General features: G+C 48.6%; 1 protein-coding gene across 1 annotated transcript in view; it reads left to right on the plus strand.

Moving 5' to 3' along the window:
• The window catches only part of TMEM131L (transmembrane 131 like), a 673,742-nt gene that overhangs the window by 525,146 nt on the left and 129,131 nt on the right, over positions 1-19,465 (plus strand). The window contains exon 24 of the mRNA XM_078676947.1: positions 4,622-4,771. Within this exon, the coding sequence (XP_078533073.1) occupies positions 4,622-4,771 (150 nt within the window). The remainder of the gene's footprint in view (positions 1-4,621; positions 4,772-19,465) is intronic.

Here is a 19,465-nt window from a genome sequence, read left to right on the forward strand (position 1 = left end):
AGCGAGGATCTACTATGCCCCCTTATGGTCATTTGCCCCTTCGCTTTGGCCTCCTCTTGTCTCTCGATCCTACCGAGAGACAAGATGGCGGCCGCTACGGACTGTTTGGAATGTTTACAGACACCGGAGAGCCAATCAGCTTCGCTTCGCAAAGCTCCGTAACGCGAAAAGTACGCGAAGCGGTCCGCTGTTACAGATATATATCTTTTTTTGAACGTTAATTTCTCAAAATCCACTGAAGCACATATATTGAGACCTAGCAAAGGCACATCGGGCTACCAGTCCCTACAATTTTGCCAAGTTTCGTGCAAATCCATTCAGCCGTAAGATTATTATTATAATTTTTTTTTTTTGCCCCGCGGGGCCCTTTTAAAACCTCCACATCAAACCTAGGGGGTCAGCGAGGATCTACTATTCCCCCTTATGGTCATTTGCCCCTTCGCTTTGGCCTCCTCTTGTCTCTCGATCCTACCGAGAGACAAGATGGCGGCCGCTACGGACTTTTTGGAATGTTGACAAACGCCAGAGAACCAATCAGCTTCGCTTCACAAAGCTCCGTTGCGCGAAAAGTCCGCGAACCAGTGCGCTAACTGGTCCGCTGTTACAGATATATATCTTTTTTTAAACGTTAATTTCTCAAAATCCACTGGAGCACATATATTGAGACCTACAAAAGGCACATCGGGCTACCAGTCCCTACAATTTTGCCAAGTTTCGTGCAAATCCATTCAGCCGTTCGGGCTAAAAGTGAGGCCAACCGCCCTATGGAAAACTCAATGTTAAAAACACGTTTTGGGACCCCCCTTTTTTCTCGGCCCCCACTGGACGAACCCCCCCCAAATTTTCAAGGGCTGCTCAGAAACAAAATGTGCCATTTTCCTGAAAATTTCAGCCAATTCCGTCCACAAACGCCAAAGTTATTAGACATAGAATTTTCAAAAAACCCATAGAGAAAAAATCCTAACTATATATACCTACTGGCGACCGCCAGTAGGTAATATATATATATATATATATAGATATATATATATATATATATATATATATATATATATATATATATCCAAACACACCAGGTTGCCCTCTTGGGGATGCCCTCCCGGAAGGTAAGTCTCTTAAAGCAGAGGACTGCAGCAGAAACAACTTTGCATACTTCATCCAATTTGATTACTCTGGCTCTACGCGTTTCAGACCTACGTCCTTGATCACGAGCCTCACATGCAGGAAAAACGGCAAACAACATGTAAATCACCTGCTGATATTTTTATTAGGTTGCGCCCTTGTGAGCGTATGTCCCGCCTCTGTGGGCGTGTGCCGCTAGGGACTCTGGTATTAGCAGTCTTTACATGAAATAAAATATCCCAGTGGGTGTTTGTCCATATCCTCATTCAAGTGCTCAATTGCCCCCCAGTGGGTTGATAAAATTGCACAAGCTGGAAATGCTGCCTGTAAAATGTCACTCCAACCTGAGCCTTCCGCTCCGATTCAGCACACCAGACCTTCCGTTGCTGCGGATCCGCTGTGATACATATATATTCACTGAAAAAAACAAAGGTTACGGGGGTGTTATAGTTAGGAAATAGAAGGTTACAGTGATGTTATATTTAGGCTCACATTTCACTCGTACAAAATCAGTGAAAATCAGCAGTTATAGTTACCTTAGCCAACTATACTGCATGCTCCCGCAATGTATTGCTTTTGACCTCACATATTACATCATTCTTGACATGGTCAGGGACATCACTGATTACATCTCAAATTTCTAAATTAATTAAATGTTTTTTGTCTTATCAGTTTGATTCCATCAAGATGGCTTCAAGTGTGCCATACTTTTGTCATGAGAATGACTTTTAGTGTTCTAGTTGTTCTTTAGAACACACTGGGAAGATGCAATAAAACACACAGGAATCAACTGACGGAAGTACATGTTTTACTGTGAATGCCAGACTTCATACTCATGGCTGAGAAACCTAGTGTGAATTTACAGAAAATATGCTCTATGGGGAAATCCTGCAAAAACTGTTTTCTCTCAAACGAGATTGATGTACTCCCAGCAGAAGGCTTTTTCACAGGCAAGAAGGACCTTAGAACACACCACTATTCCTAAAATGAGTATGGTACCATCAACAAATGATTTCTCCTTTTTGTGACCCTCAAAACCTGCCCTTCACTACAATGCATTTTAATGGGGTGCTAGCATGTATATTGGTCCCAAGATGGCTGCCCTCAACTTCTAGTTTAAGTGCTGACAGCCAATCAAATCTCACCATGAGATCTTTGCTTAGGCTCCGCCCAGATATCCTTATTTGCTTTCCCATAAATATCCCAACAACTGCTGAAAGGATTTACACAAAATAACTGAAAGTGTGATCTGCAAACCAAATCTACCTTCCTGCCAAATGTGATGTGATTCCGCCAAGCGGTTCGGGGTGTAGTTGTGTTCAAAGCTCCTATGTGAATTAACTTGGGAAATTGTATTTTATTTTACCCCACTGGCCCTTTCTTGGCTCTTGCTTGACTGATCACCCCCAAAGATTTCCATGCACAGTAAGACTCACTATGACACTTTTCTAGGAAGATTTTGTGAAGGTTCGTCAAACGACGCCAAGGATACAGGCATGTCAACCCTTTTTCTATAGATACACGGTCCTAACTATAACTACCGCCAATAGGTGATATATAACCTGTTTATTTGGGGTATTGAGCTTGAAAAAGGTGGACATTGACCAGAATTAGGACATTTAGATTTTGTGTAACGTTCATAGTTAAAAAAAAAATGCCACAGCATGTTGTGCAAAAAGCCAATGCATACAGAAACACACACTTTAACATTATGCAGCAGCATTAAGTGTTTACTTTCAGTGTGTGTACAAAATGGATGAGGAAGAATGATGTCCTACAGCAGAGAGGTATGGGGGGTTGATGGGGGAGGTGACACTTTGCTTGTATGAACCAAAAATCATGCTATATTACAAGTATTGTGTTGCATATCGTCTTTCCAAGACCAGAGACATTTGTGTGTGGTTGGGGCAACCCTCTATTCAACCTCTTTATAGGGACAGTGGCTGATATACCACATATAATACCACATATAATCCTGTCAACATTTAGGCTGCCAACTTGTGCACTCAATTACATTTATTGTAAAACCAAACACCGTAATGAAATACATAATATGTTTGTTTTTTAAATCACTTTGTACATAGTCAAAATAAAGTGTAAAATCTAAAAATCCAAAGGCAGACATTTTTTGTAGCTTATACAAAAATCTGTGAAAGGGGGAAAAAAGTCAAGAGCCAGACTGCTAATGTTGAGTGACGGTCATTGGAAAATAAGGGACAGTGCCTCTACAAGGTAGTCAGTGGGCAGTAGTTAGCGGTACAGGTGAACTAAGTGATGACGTGTTAAAATAGCAAGTCCCAGCTAATGGTCACACCCCCATCTACCTACCCTAGGTAAAAGTATTTCAGTTGGACTATAGATACAAGTTTAACTGTTTGAGAGATGCAGAACGACCTGGACTACACCCCGAAGCTGCCCTTTTGAGGTCCTTTGACCCTGACTGAAATGACTGTGCTAAAGGTCTTCTGCACATGCATGTAAAGGATCTGAGACCATGTAGGGTGCCACAGACCCTTTTGAATTTGGAATTTGCTGCACATTATTGACTGAATGTACAGGTTAACTGAGACAGTCACCTACGTGTTCACATGAAAACCTGCTAGTACAAGGGTAGTTCATTTTAAAGTATCCATTTAAATGAATTGCTCCGAAGCGGTACTTTTCAGGGCCTCTTTAGGAAATTTGTCTTTTTTAACAAACTTCTGAGCTATGCTGGTCTGGTGATCCAGATGAGGGCTTCCTTGCATCTCTATAAATAAAATTGTTCAGTATTTCTCCCCATGAAAACGAGCACAACCCACCCAAAACACAAGGTTCTTTGAACCCTCAACAAAACCTTTGTGAAATATTGCCCCAATCTTCAGAATTGAAAAAAATACAATATTCTGCCAGCCTTGGAAGTTGTGGTCAATCGCCCATACTAGTGGCCATTTGTCATACTGGAGTTGGCATTTTGGGCTACTAAGGAAAGTCTGGTGTTATCTTCCGAGCTGGCTAAATGTAGTAACAAGTGCACTGTCATTTTACTCTTGTTGCTCACCATGACAAACCAGCAGCATTCGGCTAGTTATGATATCAAGGCCCTGGCAGATCCATGATGGCAAAAATATAAGAATGTGGAATGGGTTGTTTTGAAATTTCTAGTAAAGGAGTTCATTAGCTGCTTTAGCAACTATGAATCCTAAAGGTGGTGCAAGCTTGATACCTCTAAGTTCAGATCGGTCACCAGTAGTACTGCTCAGCCCAGGTTGCAGATTCAAACAGTGGCAAAGCTGATACAGCGTTTAACCCTAGCAAGGACAAATAATTCAGTAGGTGTGAGTTTGGTTATATGAATACCACCATTATTGCAGCTGCTCTTTGAACTTTAGATGATTTAGTGATGTAACCGTTGACAGTCATCATTCTGAGTACTGGGTGCCTCACAGCTAATCGTTTTAAGTAATCGTTTAGAGATAAAATTGATTAAAGTATTGTATTTTTTCTTCATTTATTCTAGTTTGTCACTCCTGGGTGTGGTTTTAATTGCTTTTCAACAAGCTCAGTACATTCTTACAGAATTCATGAAATCAAGAAGTCGACAAAATACTGCTTCAGCCTTGCATCAAAATAGCAATTCAGTGGATACAATCAGCCCAGATTCTTACAGGTAATTGCGTTCATTGTAATTTTTCATTTACACTTGAATGTGTTTTTGTTATGTTTAAATGTTTTGCACTGTAATTTTAGAAATTAAGCTTATAAAACATCTTACCGAAACAATGTCCCAATCAATTGTGTGCTATGTAAGCATGGGCGGATTTTGCAAATTGGCAATCCGCGAACTTGCGTATTTACGGATTCGCAATCCGCAAAATCCACGAACTCTCGCGAATTTGCGGATTTTTTATTTTTTTTGTGTTCGCAAGGGTTTCTGCCAGTTCGCGAGGGTTGTGTACCAGTTCGCAATTGCGAACTTACTTGTTGGCTCGCAACGGCCGCGACTATGTTGTTTCTACGTCTGGTTCATCATCACAGGTTCACAGCACCCTCTGTTTCACCACTGCCACCCTCTGGTACACCCATGCCACCCTCTGGTACATCACTGCCACCCTCTGGTTGGTTTATCACTGTAGATTATGGGGGTGAAAAAAAGCAAGCACACCTGCCCTGCTTCAACTGACATGAATTAATTTGGGGTTGATTAATGTGTCACTGAATTTAAACTTCCAGTCTGGCTGGCACCTGCTTCCTTATCTGTAATTTGCTTTCTGTTGCAGTGCAATTTTTTTTCACAGGACCTTTGTGGCCTACTTGTAGCTATTCTCTGAGCCTGCTGTGAGGGTCAGAGCAGGGTCATAGAATAGTTGCAAGTAGGCAACTGAATTGTGAAGGGGCCCCTCAGGAAGCACTACAGGGAATGGTTACTAATGATAAGATTGAACTTTTGCACCTGCTGAGGGCTTTCAGTTTTGTCTGTAATTGCTTTCTGTTGCAGTGTAATTTTTTATCTGAAAGAAACAGGTTAGTATTAGATTCCTTACCTTAGAATATCCCCAGGCGTCAGTCTGGATCCGGAAACTTTTGCGTAGCAGTACCCCTGCGCGTCGGTAGGCGTCGTCTGCAGGCGTCCCCTGCGGCTCCGCGTCGTCGGCGTCGTGCGCCGTGATGACGTCGCTGGAGTATATAGACGCCGCCTCCGCGCGCTGACGTCAGTTCTTCTTTTTTCCGCGCCAGTTAGCGCAGATCCGAAGAGCAGTACTCCGGTCTTTTGACCAAGTGTTTGTAAAACTTAATCTTTCTACGGTGCCGGTAGGATGCCTGGGTTTAAGAGCTGCGACGAGTGCGACCGCATGATGTCGGTCACCGACCACCATCGACTCTGCCTCCGGTGTCTGGGCGCGGACCACGACGTGGAGTCCTGCGTCGACTGTCGGGCCTTGACTGGAAAAGCTAGGCGGGAGCGGTCCCGCAAGCTTCTCGAGCTCCGGGTGTCGGCCCCGCGTCGAGAGCGGTCCCGGTCCGGTCGGAGGTCGAGGGAGCGGTCGAGGGAACGATCGCGGAGCCGCCATGGGCGCTCCGGGAGTCGCCACCATTCCTCCGGCTCGTCAGGTAAGCACAAGAAGTCGGGGCGTCGCCATCGCACCCCCGACTCCCCCCGACGCCCGCGTACTGCGGCGGGGGCTCGGGTGACCCCACCCCCGCGGCCCCGCGTGGGTCGCCGACGCCGTCTACCCCATACCCGTCGGTCCCTGGGGAAGGCGCGTCGCGTGAGGAGATCGAGGCCTTCCTCATTGCTATGAGGGCGAGGTCTTCTCCGGCGGGGCCTTCGGCGCCTGCGGGCCCGTCGGTCCCGTCTGGGGGCCCGAGCGGTTCGGGTGCTCCTGCCCCGGCGCCGCCGGCGGCTCCGGCCCCGCTGGTTCCCCCTGGTTCGTCGCCGGCTGGTCTCCCGGCCTCTCCGGCGTCGGTTCCTGTGGGCCAACCCGTGGTACCGCCCCCGCGTGGTGCAGCGACTCCGCCGTCGGCTCCGGCCGGCGTCGGGTCCCCGGCACCGACGCCGCGCGGCGCCACCCCCCTTTCCTCCCCGACTCCGGACGCGGAGTCGGACCGGCGTCGGCCGACGCCGGATTCGACGCCGATGGGGCCCGTTGACCCCGACGTCTATATCGTCGACCCAGAATATGGGTATGATGACGATGAGTATGGAGAGGGTTGGGAGGGGTCTGAGGACCCTCTATCCCGTGCCTGCCAGTATGATGTGGACTGGGTAGGTGATCTGGGTGATGCCAGTGGCCTGGACGAGTCGCCCAACCCTGGGTTTGTCTCTCCGTCCCCTGTGGCGTCTGAGGCAGGTGCTGCCTATTCGGTGGTCCTGATGAGGGCTGCCAAGGCCTTGCACCTTGAGCTCCCCGTCGCGAAGGTCAAGCCGAACATTCTGACCGAAGTGTTTAAACCGCAGTCATGCCCCCAGGAGCCTCTGCTGCCGTTTAATGAGGCCCTGTCGGATGTCCTTTTGGGCACCTGGTCCAGGCCCGCTTCTGGTGCGCCGGTTGACCGGAATGTCGCGAGGCGTCACCGTCCATGCTCGGACGACCCTGCCTTTTTGTCCACCCATCCCTCCCCGGAGAGTCTGGTGATCCAGGCCTCCACTTCGCAGTCCGCATTTCCGTCGGCTCCGCCCGATAGGGAATCAAAGCGGTATGACCAGTTTGGTAAAAAGGTCTTTTCCTCTTTGAGCGCTGGACTGCGGTCTTGTAATACCGCGTGCCTCTTGGGCCGCTACACCCACTCCCTGTGGGATACGGTCGAGGAGTGTCTGCCGCAATGTCCCCAGGAGGTGCGGGACAAGCTCACACGGGCCTTAGTTGAAGGCCGGGATGCGGCGCGGTACTCGATCCGTTGTGGTCTCGACACGACCGACTCACTGGGACGGGCGATGTCCACAACGGTGGCGATTCGTCGCCATGCTTGGCTGAGATCTGCCAACTTCTCGCCAGACATCCAAAATTCACTCATGGACATGCCATTTGATGGCAGTCGCCTGTTTGGTGACAAAGCGGACCACGCGCTGGAGCGCTTCAAGGACTCCAGGGTCACGGCCAAGTCCTTGGGTCTTTCGACCCAGCGCCAGCAGACGGGTTCGTTTCGGCCCTTTCGTGGCCAAGGGAGGGGAGGTCCCACACGTGCTGCCAGCCACGCGACGCAGAACGCTCCCCAGCGCGGTGGCGGCCGTGGTTTCCGCCGTGGTGGCGGTAGAGGCCAGCGGCGTGGTCAGTCCACGCCTCCCTCCGCTGCTGCATCCAAGCCTTCCTAGTCCGAGCTTTCGGGCTCACGTGACGCCAGTGGGTGGCAGGGTTCGCCATCACCACTCCCGCTGGCGCGCGATAACATCGGATAGGTGGGTGCTGCAGCTTGTCCGAAGGGGCTATGCCCTCCCCTTCGAGTCCACTCCTCCAGCCATGCCACCGCAGAACCACCGTGTGTCGGGGGACCACTTGACGCTTCTGCAGGAGGAAGTTACGGCCCTCTTGGCCAAGGGGGCCATCGAGCGCGTTCCTGGGCCAGAAGTAGGGTGTGGTTGCTACTCCCACTACTTTCTGGTACCCAAGAAGGACAAGGGAGGCCTGCGTCCTATCTTGGATCTACGGAACGTCAACGGCTTCCTCCGGAAGGAGAAGTTCAAGATGTTGACTTTGGCTCAGGTCTTGGCTGCTCTAGACCCACAAGACTGGATGGTAGCGTTGGACTTGCAGGATGCGTATTTTCACATCCCCGTCCTGCCGGCCCACCGGCGTTACCTGCGGTTCACGGTAGGCCACGAGCACTTTCAGTTTATCGTGCTCCCTTTCGGCCTTACCAGCGCCCCACGGGTGTTCACGAAGGTGATGGCGGTGGTCGCAGCTCATCTGCGCCGGTTAGGGGTTTCAGTCTTCCCCTACCTCGACGACTGGCTGTTGAAGGCGGGCTCGCCCCAGACAGTCGTCCACCACCTTCAGATGACGGCAGACCTCCTGCACGAGCTGGGGTTTTCCATCAATGTGCCGAAATCACACCTGTGTCCCTCTCAAAAGCTCCTTTTCATCGGAGCGGTTCTCGACTCGGCGCAGTTTCGGGTTTATCCTCCGGAACGGCGGGTCCGGGATATTCAGGCTCTGATTCCCATCTTTCAGCCGTTATCCCGGGTTTCGGTGAGGTTGACGCTGCGGCTTCTGGGGCTGATGGCCTCCTGCATCCTTCTGGTGCATCACGCCAGATGGCGGATGCGGGCTCTGCAGTGGGACCTGAAGTTTCAGTGGGCCCAGCATCAGGGCAACCTATCCGACCATGTCCTGATCTCGGAGGGCACTGCGAGACAGTTGCAGTGGTGGCTTACGGACCGCGATTGAGTCAGGGGCAGATCCCTCTCCCTTCCCCAACCGGAGCACGTGGTTGTGACGGACGCGTCCCTCCAAGGCTGGGGTGGCCACTTGGGAGAGGCGGAGATCAGAGGCCTCTGGTCTCCGGCGGAGTCCCGGCTCCATATCAACATGTTGGAGCTGCGGGCGATTCGCCTAGCACTGAAGGCATTCCTCCCCTTTGTCAACGGGAGTGTAGTGCAGGTGTTCACGGACAACACCACCGCCATGTGGTACTGCAACAAACAGGGCGGTGTGGGGTCGTGGACCCTTTGCCAGGAGGCTCTGCGCCTCTGGCAATGGCTGGAACGTCAGGGCGTGACTCTGACGGTTCAACACCTGGCAGGTTCTCTGAACGCCAGGGCGGACGAACTCAGCCGTCGGTGCTCGGTGGATCACGAATGGCGTCTGAACTCGGTTGTGGCGAGAGGCCTCTTTCAGCAATGGGGAGAGCCTTGGTTAGATCTATTCGCCACAGAAGAGAACGAGCAATGTCATCAGTTCTGCGCGTTGGAGTTTCCAAGACGGCACTCGCTCGGCGACGCCTTTCGGCGCGAGTGGAGTTGCGGTCTGTTGTACGCCTTTCCGCCTATACCACTTCTGCCCAGAGTGCTGAAGAAGATCAGGCGCGACCGGGCCCAAGTTATCCTTGTGGCTCCGGACTGGGCTCGAAGGTACTGGTATCCCGAGCTACTCAGCATGACAGTCGGTCTCTCGATCCGCCTGCCCCTTCAGGAGGACCTTCTGTCGCAGCAGCAGGGGACGGTCCTCCACCCGAACCTGTCCAGTCTCCACCTCCATGCGTGGAGATTGAGCGGCGACAGTTGAGGCCATTTGACTTGCCTCCTGAAGTCTGTGATGTCATTCTGGCAGCCAGGCGTCCCTCCACAAAGTCGGTATACGCCTGCCGGTGGAACAGATTTGTGGCATGGTGCACAGCAAAGGCTGTGGATCCCCTTTCTGCCCCTCTGTCTGAGGTTCTCCTCTTCCTCCTTTCCCTTGCCCAGCAGGGCTCTGCTCTGGGCACTATCAAGGGCTATCTTTCTGCCCTTTCCGCCTTCTTGAGGCTACCTGATCAGCCATCTTTGTTCAAGTCCCCTATTGTGTTACGATTCTTGAAGGGCATCACGCACATGTATCCTCCAACTCCGTTCGTGATGCCTCAGTGGGACTTGAACCTGGTTTTGACTTTCCTGATGTGCGCTCCCTTTGAGCCCCTTCATTCCTGTCCTCTCCGTCTTCTCACCTTAAAGACGGCCTTCCTGGTAGCCATCACCTCTGCCAGGAGAGTGAGTGAGCTCCAGGCTCTTTCTATTCAACCTCCTTTCTTGTCTGTTCATCCTGATAAGGTGGTTCTTCGGACTAGACCTTCTTTCCTGCCCAAGGTAGTCTCTGCTTTTCACATTGGGCAGTCCATCACCTTGCCCTCCTTCTTCCCGCCTCCGCATCCTTCGAAGGATGAAGAGCGGCTCCATCGTCTGGACCCAAAACGTGCGCTTTCATTCTATATGGATCGCACACGCCAGTTCCGGGTGGATGACCAACTGTTTGTTGGCTACGTGGGTGAGAAGAAGGGAAGGGCGGTACAGAAACGGACCATCTCTCGGTGGGTCGTCCTGTGCATCAAAGCATGCTACTCTTTGGCTCGGAAGGAGCCTCCTGTTGGGCTGAGGACCCATTCCACTCGGGCCACGGCGGCTACTACTGCCCTGGGCCGGGGAGTCCCTTTGCAGGACATTTGCCAGGCGGCCACGTGGGCCTCGCTGCACACCTTTGCGAGGCACTACTGCCTGGACAGTCAAGTCCGGAGGGATGGCTTCTTTGGCCGTTCGGTCCTCCAGGACTTTCTGGTGTAGGTTGTATTGGTTCGCAGACCCACCACCGGGGTTGGTATTGCTGGGGTATCTATTCTAAGGTAAGGAATCTAATACTAACCTGTTTCTTTCAGATGAACAAGTTACTTACCTTCGGTAACGATATATCTGTAAGAAACAGTAGTTAGTATTAGATTCCTTACCGCCCCTCCCATCCTCCCCGTTTCTGCGAACTGATACCTAGGGTTAAGGACATCCCTTTCAGGGCCCTAGTTTTCAAATGGCACCAGTGTTGGTTCTCACATGGCTCTGCGTGTTCTGGCGCGGAAAAGCTGTGTGCAAAGAACTGACGTCCGCGCGCGGAGGCGGCGTCTATATACTCCAGCGACGTCATCACGGCGCACGACGCCGACGACGCGGAGCCGCAGGGGACGCCTGCAGACGACGCCTACCGACGCGCAGGTGTACTGCTACGCAAAAGTTTCCGGATCCAGACTGACGCCTGGGGATATTCTAAGGTAAGGAATCTAATACTAACTACTGTTTCTTACAGATATATCGTTACCGAAGGTAAGTAACTTGTTCAACAGGACCTTTGTTGTATACTTGTAGATATTCTCTGAGCCTGCTGTGAGGGTCAGAGCAGGGTCATAGAATAGTTGCAAGTAGGCAAATGAACTCTGAAGGGGCCCCTCAGGAAGCACTACAGGGAAAGGTTACTAATGATAAGATTGAACTTTTGCACCTGCTGAGTGCTTTCAGTTTTGCAAAAATCCAAATATCCAGCAGCATCCACAAAAAGTAACCCTTACAGGTCAAGATCCAAATCAAAGTGACCAGCACATGAAGAAAGCACTGGGAGGAGCCTGCTGGACAGGAACAGGAAGTTGGAGACTGTGGGGCACTTCCTTCCTCCCCCCCCCCCCCCAAATGGACTCCTTGCAAAGAAAAAGTGCAGGCAAATGTCAACCTGAGGAGTAATTCTGATAAAAATCATAATTTTCAAGGTTTATGCTGCCTGCTGGTGGATTTCTTGTGCGAAATTGCAAATTTTGCAATCTCGCAATTGCGAGATTGTCGCTGCCCGCCGCATCTACGTGTTCGCAAGTGTTTACTCCCGCGAAATTGTATAGTATTCTAGTTGGCAAGTGCGACCAAGCAAAAAATCCGCTTCGCACGGATTTTATGAATTTTCGGCAAGTTCGCGGATTGCGAATTTGCCGAAAATCCGCAAAATCCGTGAGTGGAACGGATTTTACACCCATGTTTAGTGCTATGACCAGCCATACTATTTTAAAGCTTGCATTAAGAACCTCTCTTGAGATGGAAGAATTCCCTGCTTTTATATCCGGCCTTGGGTAGGTCCCACGCAGGAGTAGACCACACAGACTGCCACTAGCTTCCGCCATTGCTGTGGATGTCCTGGCTGAAGTCTGTCTACCCCCCAGAGGTTCACTAGAAGGACAAACCACACATCATTTCATGCTTTTCCCCCTTCTGGATTGACTGGAATTAATTTAATAGGGACGGTACAATTTAGGATACCCTTATGACCGTCACCTACAATCTAGAGTAGATTAGGTGACCCCCTCTCCCCCCTGTTCTGAAGAAAGGCCACACATCCAGCAGGAATTTTTAGTTGTGAAACATTTCGACCTTTTAACCATCCACACTTGTCACTACACACACTGAGCTGCTTCAGGTTCACCTTGCCAGCTTTGACTCTTGTAGTCTCTTCTTTTAACCATAGCTTAGTGTCCAGTTAATGAAGGTTCCCTGGAGCACTGATAGCTATTTTTACTACACGTTCTGCACCCACTCTACTCACCACTCTATGCCCCTCCACCCATAGAGCCTCACGCCGTTCTATTCTGGAGACCTCCAGCAAAGAGACCCCCTGCGGGCCGGTTGGGCATTGCAGCCCCGGCCCAACGATGAGCTTGCCTATGATGAAGCATGACACCTCTCGTGGTGTGTGAGGGCCCTTGCTCCTTATTGAAGCTCTCGCCCCTCAGATCCTTCTCCTACCTGGCTCCCTCTCCTTTCCCCCTCCCTCTTTCTCCTCTTTCTCATCGGAGTTTAAACCATAGCAGTAAATGATAAATTGTCTGTAAACCTCATGGTACAGTTTGAGTCAGCAGAAGGACAGTTTATAGCAGAATTTGGCAAAATAGATGGGCTTTTAAGTAACATCTAAACTGAGTGCCAAACATCACCAGGCTAACAAAGTTCTGTTTTACTGCAAGGCAGTTACTCCTTTTTTTCTGCTTGTTGGGGGGCGTCTGATCCCAAACTATCTAATGGGGCTGGTTTTAAGCTATGTTTAGGTTTTAAAATACTTCCCAGTTCATCCTCACGCTAACTGGCTGGTCTTAATACAGAACTCAGTCAGACCCTTTTGATTTTCCATTGTTTCAAATACTGGTTTCTTGTTTATGGTAATACTGGAACTATATGTTCGAGGCATATGGGCTGCAGACCACACACTGTTGCATTAGATCATCATCTGGTGGTGAGCCCGGATGATTACACTTTGTTGTTGTCTTGGAAGAGTCTTTGTCTTGTAGGTGACTCCTCCCTTAGACCGTAGTGCGCATGGGCATCGACTCCATCCTCAGATAGTTTTTTTCCGCCATCGGGCTCGGATGTGTTCATCGTTCGGTCCCCTTACCGATCTCTTTTCGAATCCATAAATCAATCTACAGCATATATATCGTCTTCAACACTGATTCCGGTCGCCCGCGTCGAAAACAGGATCCACTCACTTCTCCATTCCAGCGCTCGTCGGGGCCGTTGGGCACAACTGCGCCATTGGGCCTTTGGCTTATGGAAAGAACACCGTTCAAGAAGTGCACTCAGTGTGGACACAAGTTTCCCCACACCGATCTGCATGAGAGTTGCAACTTGTGCCTCTCTCCAGAGCACGAGAGTCGAGACTGTGAGGCCTGTACGTCGTTCCGGTCCAAGAAAACAATCAGGGACCGTCGAGCTCGAAGAGCCATGAAGCAGTCATCATCGTCGACACCAGACCTCCTAGACGAGGCGCCAATCAAGATAGACGTCAAAGAACAGCAAGAAAACATCGCTTCCGAAGCAGAGGACTCCGCTTCCGGAGCCGAAGATCGATCCGAAGATGACGATCTTCTTCCAGCTGGTCAACAGATCAGAAGTAAGAACGTCGACCCTGTTCACCCCCCATACCGGGACAGGCTTCGGTTCCACCCCCATCTTCAGGTCCGGGTGCACACCGTTCAAAACCTTCCGACGGCCAGCCTTCAGGCTCGGCAGCGAACAGTATTAAAAAGCCTCCAGTCAACTCAGGCTCGAGTCAGTCTGTCGGTCCCGGAAAGCAAAAAGTGCTTAAGCCGAAGTCAACACCGGCACCGAAACACCCATCGATACCGAGAGTTACCGAACCAAAACCAAGTTCGGCACCAAAAGAGGTTCCGAAACCAAGCTCGGCACTGAAGGAAGTTCCCAAGGTTACCGAAACAAAAACTGCTCCGGTAACTAAAAAAGTGGACCCGAAAGCAGTTTCCATACCGAAACACACTTCGGCCCCAAAGGCAGAGTCTAAACACTCGGCAACAAAAGCTTCGGATCCAAAAAGCACGGATCCAAAGAAAAAGCTAGAAAAGTCTTCGGAACCGAAACCAAGACCCGTTCCAAAGATAATAGACACTGTGAGGCCTAAAACTGTCGGCTCCAAACAAGAGAAATCGGCGCTGAAAAAAGATTTACCAGTAGAAGAGCTTTTCCAACCTGATGTAAGGCAAAAGACTCTAAAAATTCATCCAAAGACTGGACATGTGTACACAGTTCCTGAAAAGAGTAAAAATGGAATGTCCTAAACCATCACCTGTTCCTCCAAAGAAGCATGTTCAATCTTCCCCTATAAGACTTCCTTCACCAGAAGTAGAAATACCACAAGATATTTCTCCTGAACACTCACCAGCCAACACACATATCCTTAGAACACAGGATGAGGATTATGGGGATACATACTCACAAGAGAGTTATCATCAGATAGATGAGATTAATGACGCAGATATAGCTGGGCCATCAGGTGACCCATGGGAAGGTTACAATGCACCAGATCTACCACAAGATGAGGCATACCCGTCTAGGCCATCCCCACCAGATGACACCATTGGGTTCACACAACTCATCCATAGAGCAGGTACTTTCCATGGAGTAGATTTGCATACAGATCCAATAGAAGAAGACTTTCTTATGGATACACTGTTAACGTCACATAAAACCACAACCACACTTCCAATACTTAATGGAGTGGTAAGACACGCACCAGAAATATTTAAAGACCCAGTCAGAGCCAGGGTAATTAACCCCAGACTGGAAAAGAAATACAAAGCGGCTCCCTCTGATCCAGCATATATTAAGAGACAATTGCCACTAGACTCACTGGTAGTGTCAAATGCGAGAAAAAGAGCTAGCTCTCAAACAACAGGGGATGCTCCACCCCTGACGAAGAATCCAAGCTTTTAGATGCGTCAGGGAAACGCACACTCTCACAAGCTGCTAATATATGGAGGATTGATAACACTCAAGCTCTGTTAGCAAGATATGACAGAGCTCATTATGATGAGTTGGAGTCACTCATGCAACACCTGCTAGAACAATATAAGGCTAGGGCTGCTGACTTGATACAAGAGGGCAAGGTTATAACTAATACCTCCATAAGATGCGCGTTAGACACCGCAGACAAAAAAGTCCACATTTGTAAAGCGCACAATCACCCGTAAGGGTCTCTAGGCGCTGGGGGGCCGTCGGGAAGATTAAGCGAGCTATTGCCCAGAGTCACATGGTGCTGGGCTGACCTGCCGCCGGAGCCGGGGATCGAACCGTGGTCCCCAGATTCCAGCGTCAGTCGCCCTGGCCGCGGCGCCACACCTCTTCCTAGAGCAGTAAATACAGGGGTACTGTTGCGCAGACATGCATGGCTACGAATTTCTGGTTTCAAACCAGAGGTACAAGCCAGTATATTAAACCAGCCATTTGACCAACAACATCTTTTCGGTCCAAATGTAGACAGTGCACTCGAAAAGATGAATAAAGATACCAAAACGGCAAAATCAATGAGAGCTTTACAATCGCAAGCCCATAGACCTTCTTTTCGTCTCTCCTCATATAGGGGCGCCTCTAAAGGTTTCCAAACTGACAACACCTCCTCTACTTACTAACCGCCCGACCAGACCTCGTCCAGTAAGGTATACTATAGAGGAGGGTATAGAGGGAACAACAATAAGGGCAGAGGCAAGAATAATCGCAACGCCTCTACTCCCAAACAGTGACTTCCCTTCCATCCCCCCAGACCATTCCACTCCGGTCGGGGGAAGATTACAACATTTCCTACCTGTCTGGAACTCCATCACTACAGACAGGTGGGTGAGACAAATAATTCAGTCAGGTTATTGCCTGGAGCTCACTTCCAACCCTCCCAACAATACCACCAAGACAACGTCCCATGTCACAGGAACACCTCTTACTATTAAGACAAGAGGTGGAATCACTACTGCAAAAGAATGCAATAGAAATAGTACCAAAACAACATCAGAACACAGAGGTTTACTCACTTTATTTTCTCATACCCAAAAAGGATGGGTCTCTCAGACCAATTCTAGTTCTACGACCCCTAAACATGTACATACATTCAGACCATTTTCATATGGTCACATTACAACAGGTTCTACCGTTACTAGAGAAAGGCGACTTCCTTGCCACATTAGACCTCAAGGACGCCTACTTCCACATTCCTATTCATCAGTCTCACAGAAAGTACCTAAGGTTTGTACTAGAAGGTCAGCACTACCTATTCAAGGTGCTCCCCTTCGTTGTAACAACATCACCTCAAGTGTTCACAAAGTGTCTAGCAGTAGTAGCAGCACACTTAAGAAGGGACAACATTCACTTATTCCCATATCTCAACGACTGGCTTATAAAATCCAAGTCATACAACCAATGTTTACAGCACATGCATCAGACAATTTGCCTGCTGCACAAGTTGGGGTTTACAGTGAATCAAAAGAAGTCACATCTATAACCATCCCTATCTCAACAGTATCAAGGTGCCACAATAGATACTTCCAAGGCAACAGCGTACCCCAATTTACTAAGAATACAAGCTATACAAAATCTCATCAAGATTCCAGCCACAACACTCACTACAAGCTCGAGTGTTCATGCAGCTAATAGGAATGATGACATCTTGCATTTTCATAGTACCATACGCAAGACTACAAATGCGCCCCATTCAACAATGCTTAGTAGGTCAGTGAAATCAGTCTCAACAAGAAATAACAGATCTGGTGGTGGTAGACGACCGGACGCATCGCTCTCTGCAATGGTGGCACACCAAAAACCTTTCCAAGGGCCGGCCGTTTATAGAACCTGTTCCACAAATCATACTGACCACAGACGCATCTCTCACCGGATGGGGAGCGCATTTACAAAATCACACAGTGCAAGGTACATGGACAATGAAACAAAAAGTACTCCACATAAATTATCTGGAGTTACTAGCAATCTTTCAAGCTCTAAAATCGTTCCAACATTATATATCAAACAAAGCTGTACTAGTCCGGACAGACAATATGAAAGCAATGTATTACATTCAAAAGCAAGGAGGGACACACTCCCTACAGCTCTCCCGGCTGGTGCAGAGCATTTGGAGATGGGCCATCCCTCAAAACATTTTTCTATTAGCAGAACATCTACCAGGAGTTCACAATCAATTAGCAGATCTGTTAAGTCGTCAGAGACAACAGATACACGAATGGGAGCTTCATCCGCAAGTTCTGCAGCCATTTTTCCAACAGTGGGGACAACCAGAGATAGATCTGTTTGCCACACACCACAACTACAAATGCCCAAGCTTCGCCACCAGATACCCACACCCATTATCCAAAGGAAATGCGGTAGGGATGAACTGGTCAAACAAATTTGCGTACACTTTTCCACCTTTGCCACTAATTCCATTAGTGGTACGCAAACTACGGCAACATTCTCTTACGTTGATTCTCATAGCACCAACGTGGGTCAGATAACCACGCTACTACAGCTCTGTAGTACCACATCACAAACTAAAACTCTTCCCACATCTACTAACACAGACCCATGGAGAGATTATGCATCCAGACCCAATGCAGCTCAATCTAGCGATATGGCTCCTGAGGTCTTAGAGTTTGGATATCTGAACTTACCTCCTGATTGCATGGATGTCATTAAGGAAGCAAGACGTCCTACCACTAGAGCATGCTATGCAGCAAAGTGGAAAAGATTTGTTGTCTATTGTACAAATAACAAGGTTAACCCATTAGATGTTTCTATACAGAACATCATATGCTATCTCTTACATCTACAAAGATTTAATTTAGCGTACTCCTCAATCAGATTACATCTTGCTGCTATAGCGGCATGTCTCCAAAACAGACAACATTTGTCATTGTTTAGAGTACCGGCAATAAAAGCGTTTATGGAAGGGCTTAAACGAATAATTCCTCCTAGAATACCACCTTCTCCGGTATGGAATTTAAATATTGTTCTTACAAGACTTATGGGTCCACCCTTTGAACCATTGCATAAGTGTGAGGTAGTTTCTCACATGGAAAGTTGCTTTTTTAGTAGCAGTTACCTCACTCAGAAGAGTAAGTGAGATCCAGGCATTAACAATTCAAGAACCTTTTATACAACTTGATCAGAATAAAGTGGTTCTCAAAACAAATCCTAAGTTTCTGCCAAAGGTCATTTCACCATTCCATCTCAACCAATCAATTGAGTTGCCAGTATTTTTTTCACAACCGCAAACAGTTGCGGAAAGAGCTCTACACACATTAGATGTAAAAAGAGCAATTCTATACTACATTGATAGGACAAGAAGTTTTCGTAAGACTAAACAACTGTTTGTGTCCTTTTCACCTCCACATAAAGGCAATCCTATTTCTAAATCAGGCATTGCTAGATGGGTTGTTAAGTGTTTTCAAATTTGTTACCAAAAAGCAAAACGCACTCTATCCATTCCTCCTAGAGCTCATTCTACCCGTAAGTTAGGAGCATCTATGGCATTCTTAGGAAATATACCATTAGATGATATCTGCAAAGCAGCTACATGGTCTACTACGCACACATTTACAAACACTACTGTGTAGATGTGCAGGCAAAACAACAAGCAAGTGTGGGCCAGGCTGTACTTAAAACATTATTTCAAACTACTGCAACAGATGTGGGTGACCGCCGCTAAGGGAGAAACTGCTGTGCAATATATGAAACAGTGTGTGGTCTGCAGCCCATATGCCTCGAACGGAAAATGCTACTTACCAGTATGCATCTGTTCTTGGCATGTAGGGCTGCAGAACCACACATGCCCACCCGCCTCCCCGGCTACCTATATCTGTTCCAGTATTATCTTATTTAGATACACAATACATGGTCATCCTTATCTGTACTGATACAACTCCATTATTTGCCCAATGGCGAAAACAATCTGAGGATGGAGTCGATGCCCATGCGCATAACGGTCTAAGGGAGGAGTCACCTGCAAGACAAAGACTCTTCCAAGACAACAACAAAGTGTAATCATCCGGGTCCACCACCAGCTGGTGATCTAATGCGACAGTGTGTGGTTCTGCAGCCCTACAT

Source organism: Lissotriton helveticus, chromosome 2_1, assembly GCF_964261635.1.
Source record: "Lissotriton helveticus chromosome 2_1, aLisHel1.1, whole genome shotgun sequence".
NCBI lineage: Eukaryota > Metazoa > Chordata > Amphibia > Caudata > Salamandridae > Lissotriton > Lissotriton helveticus.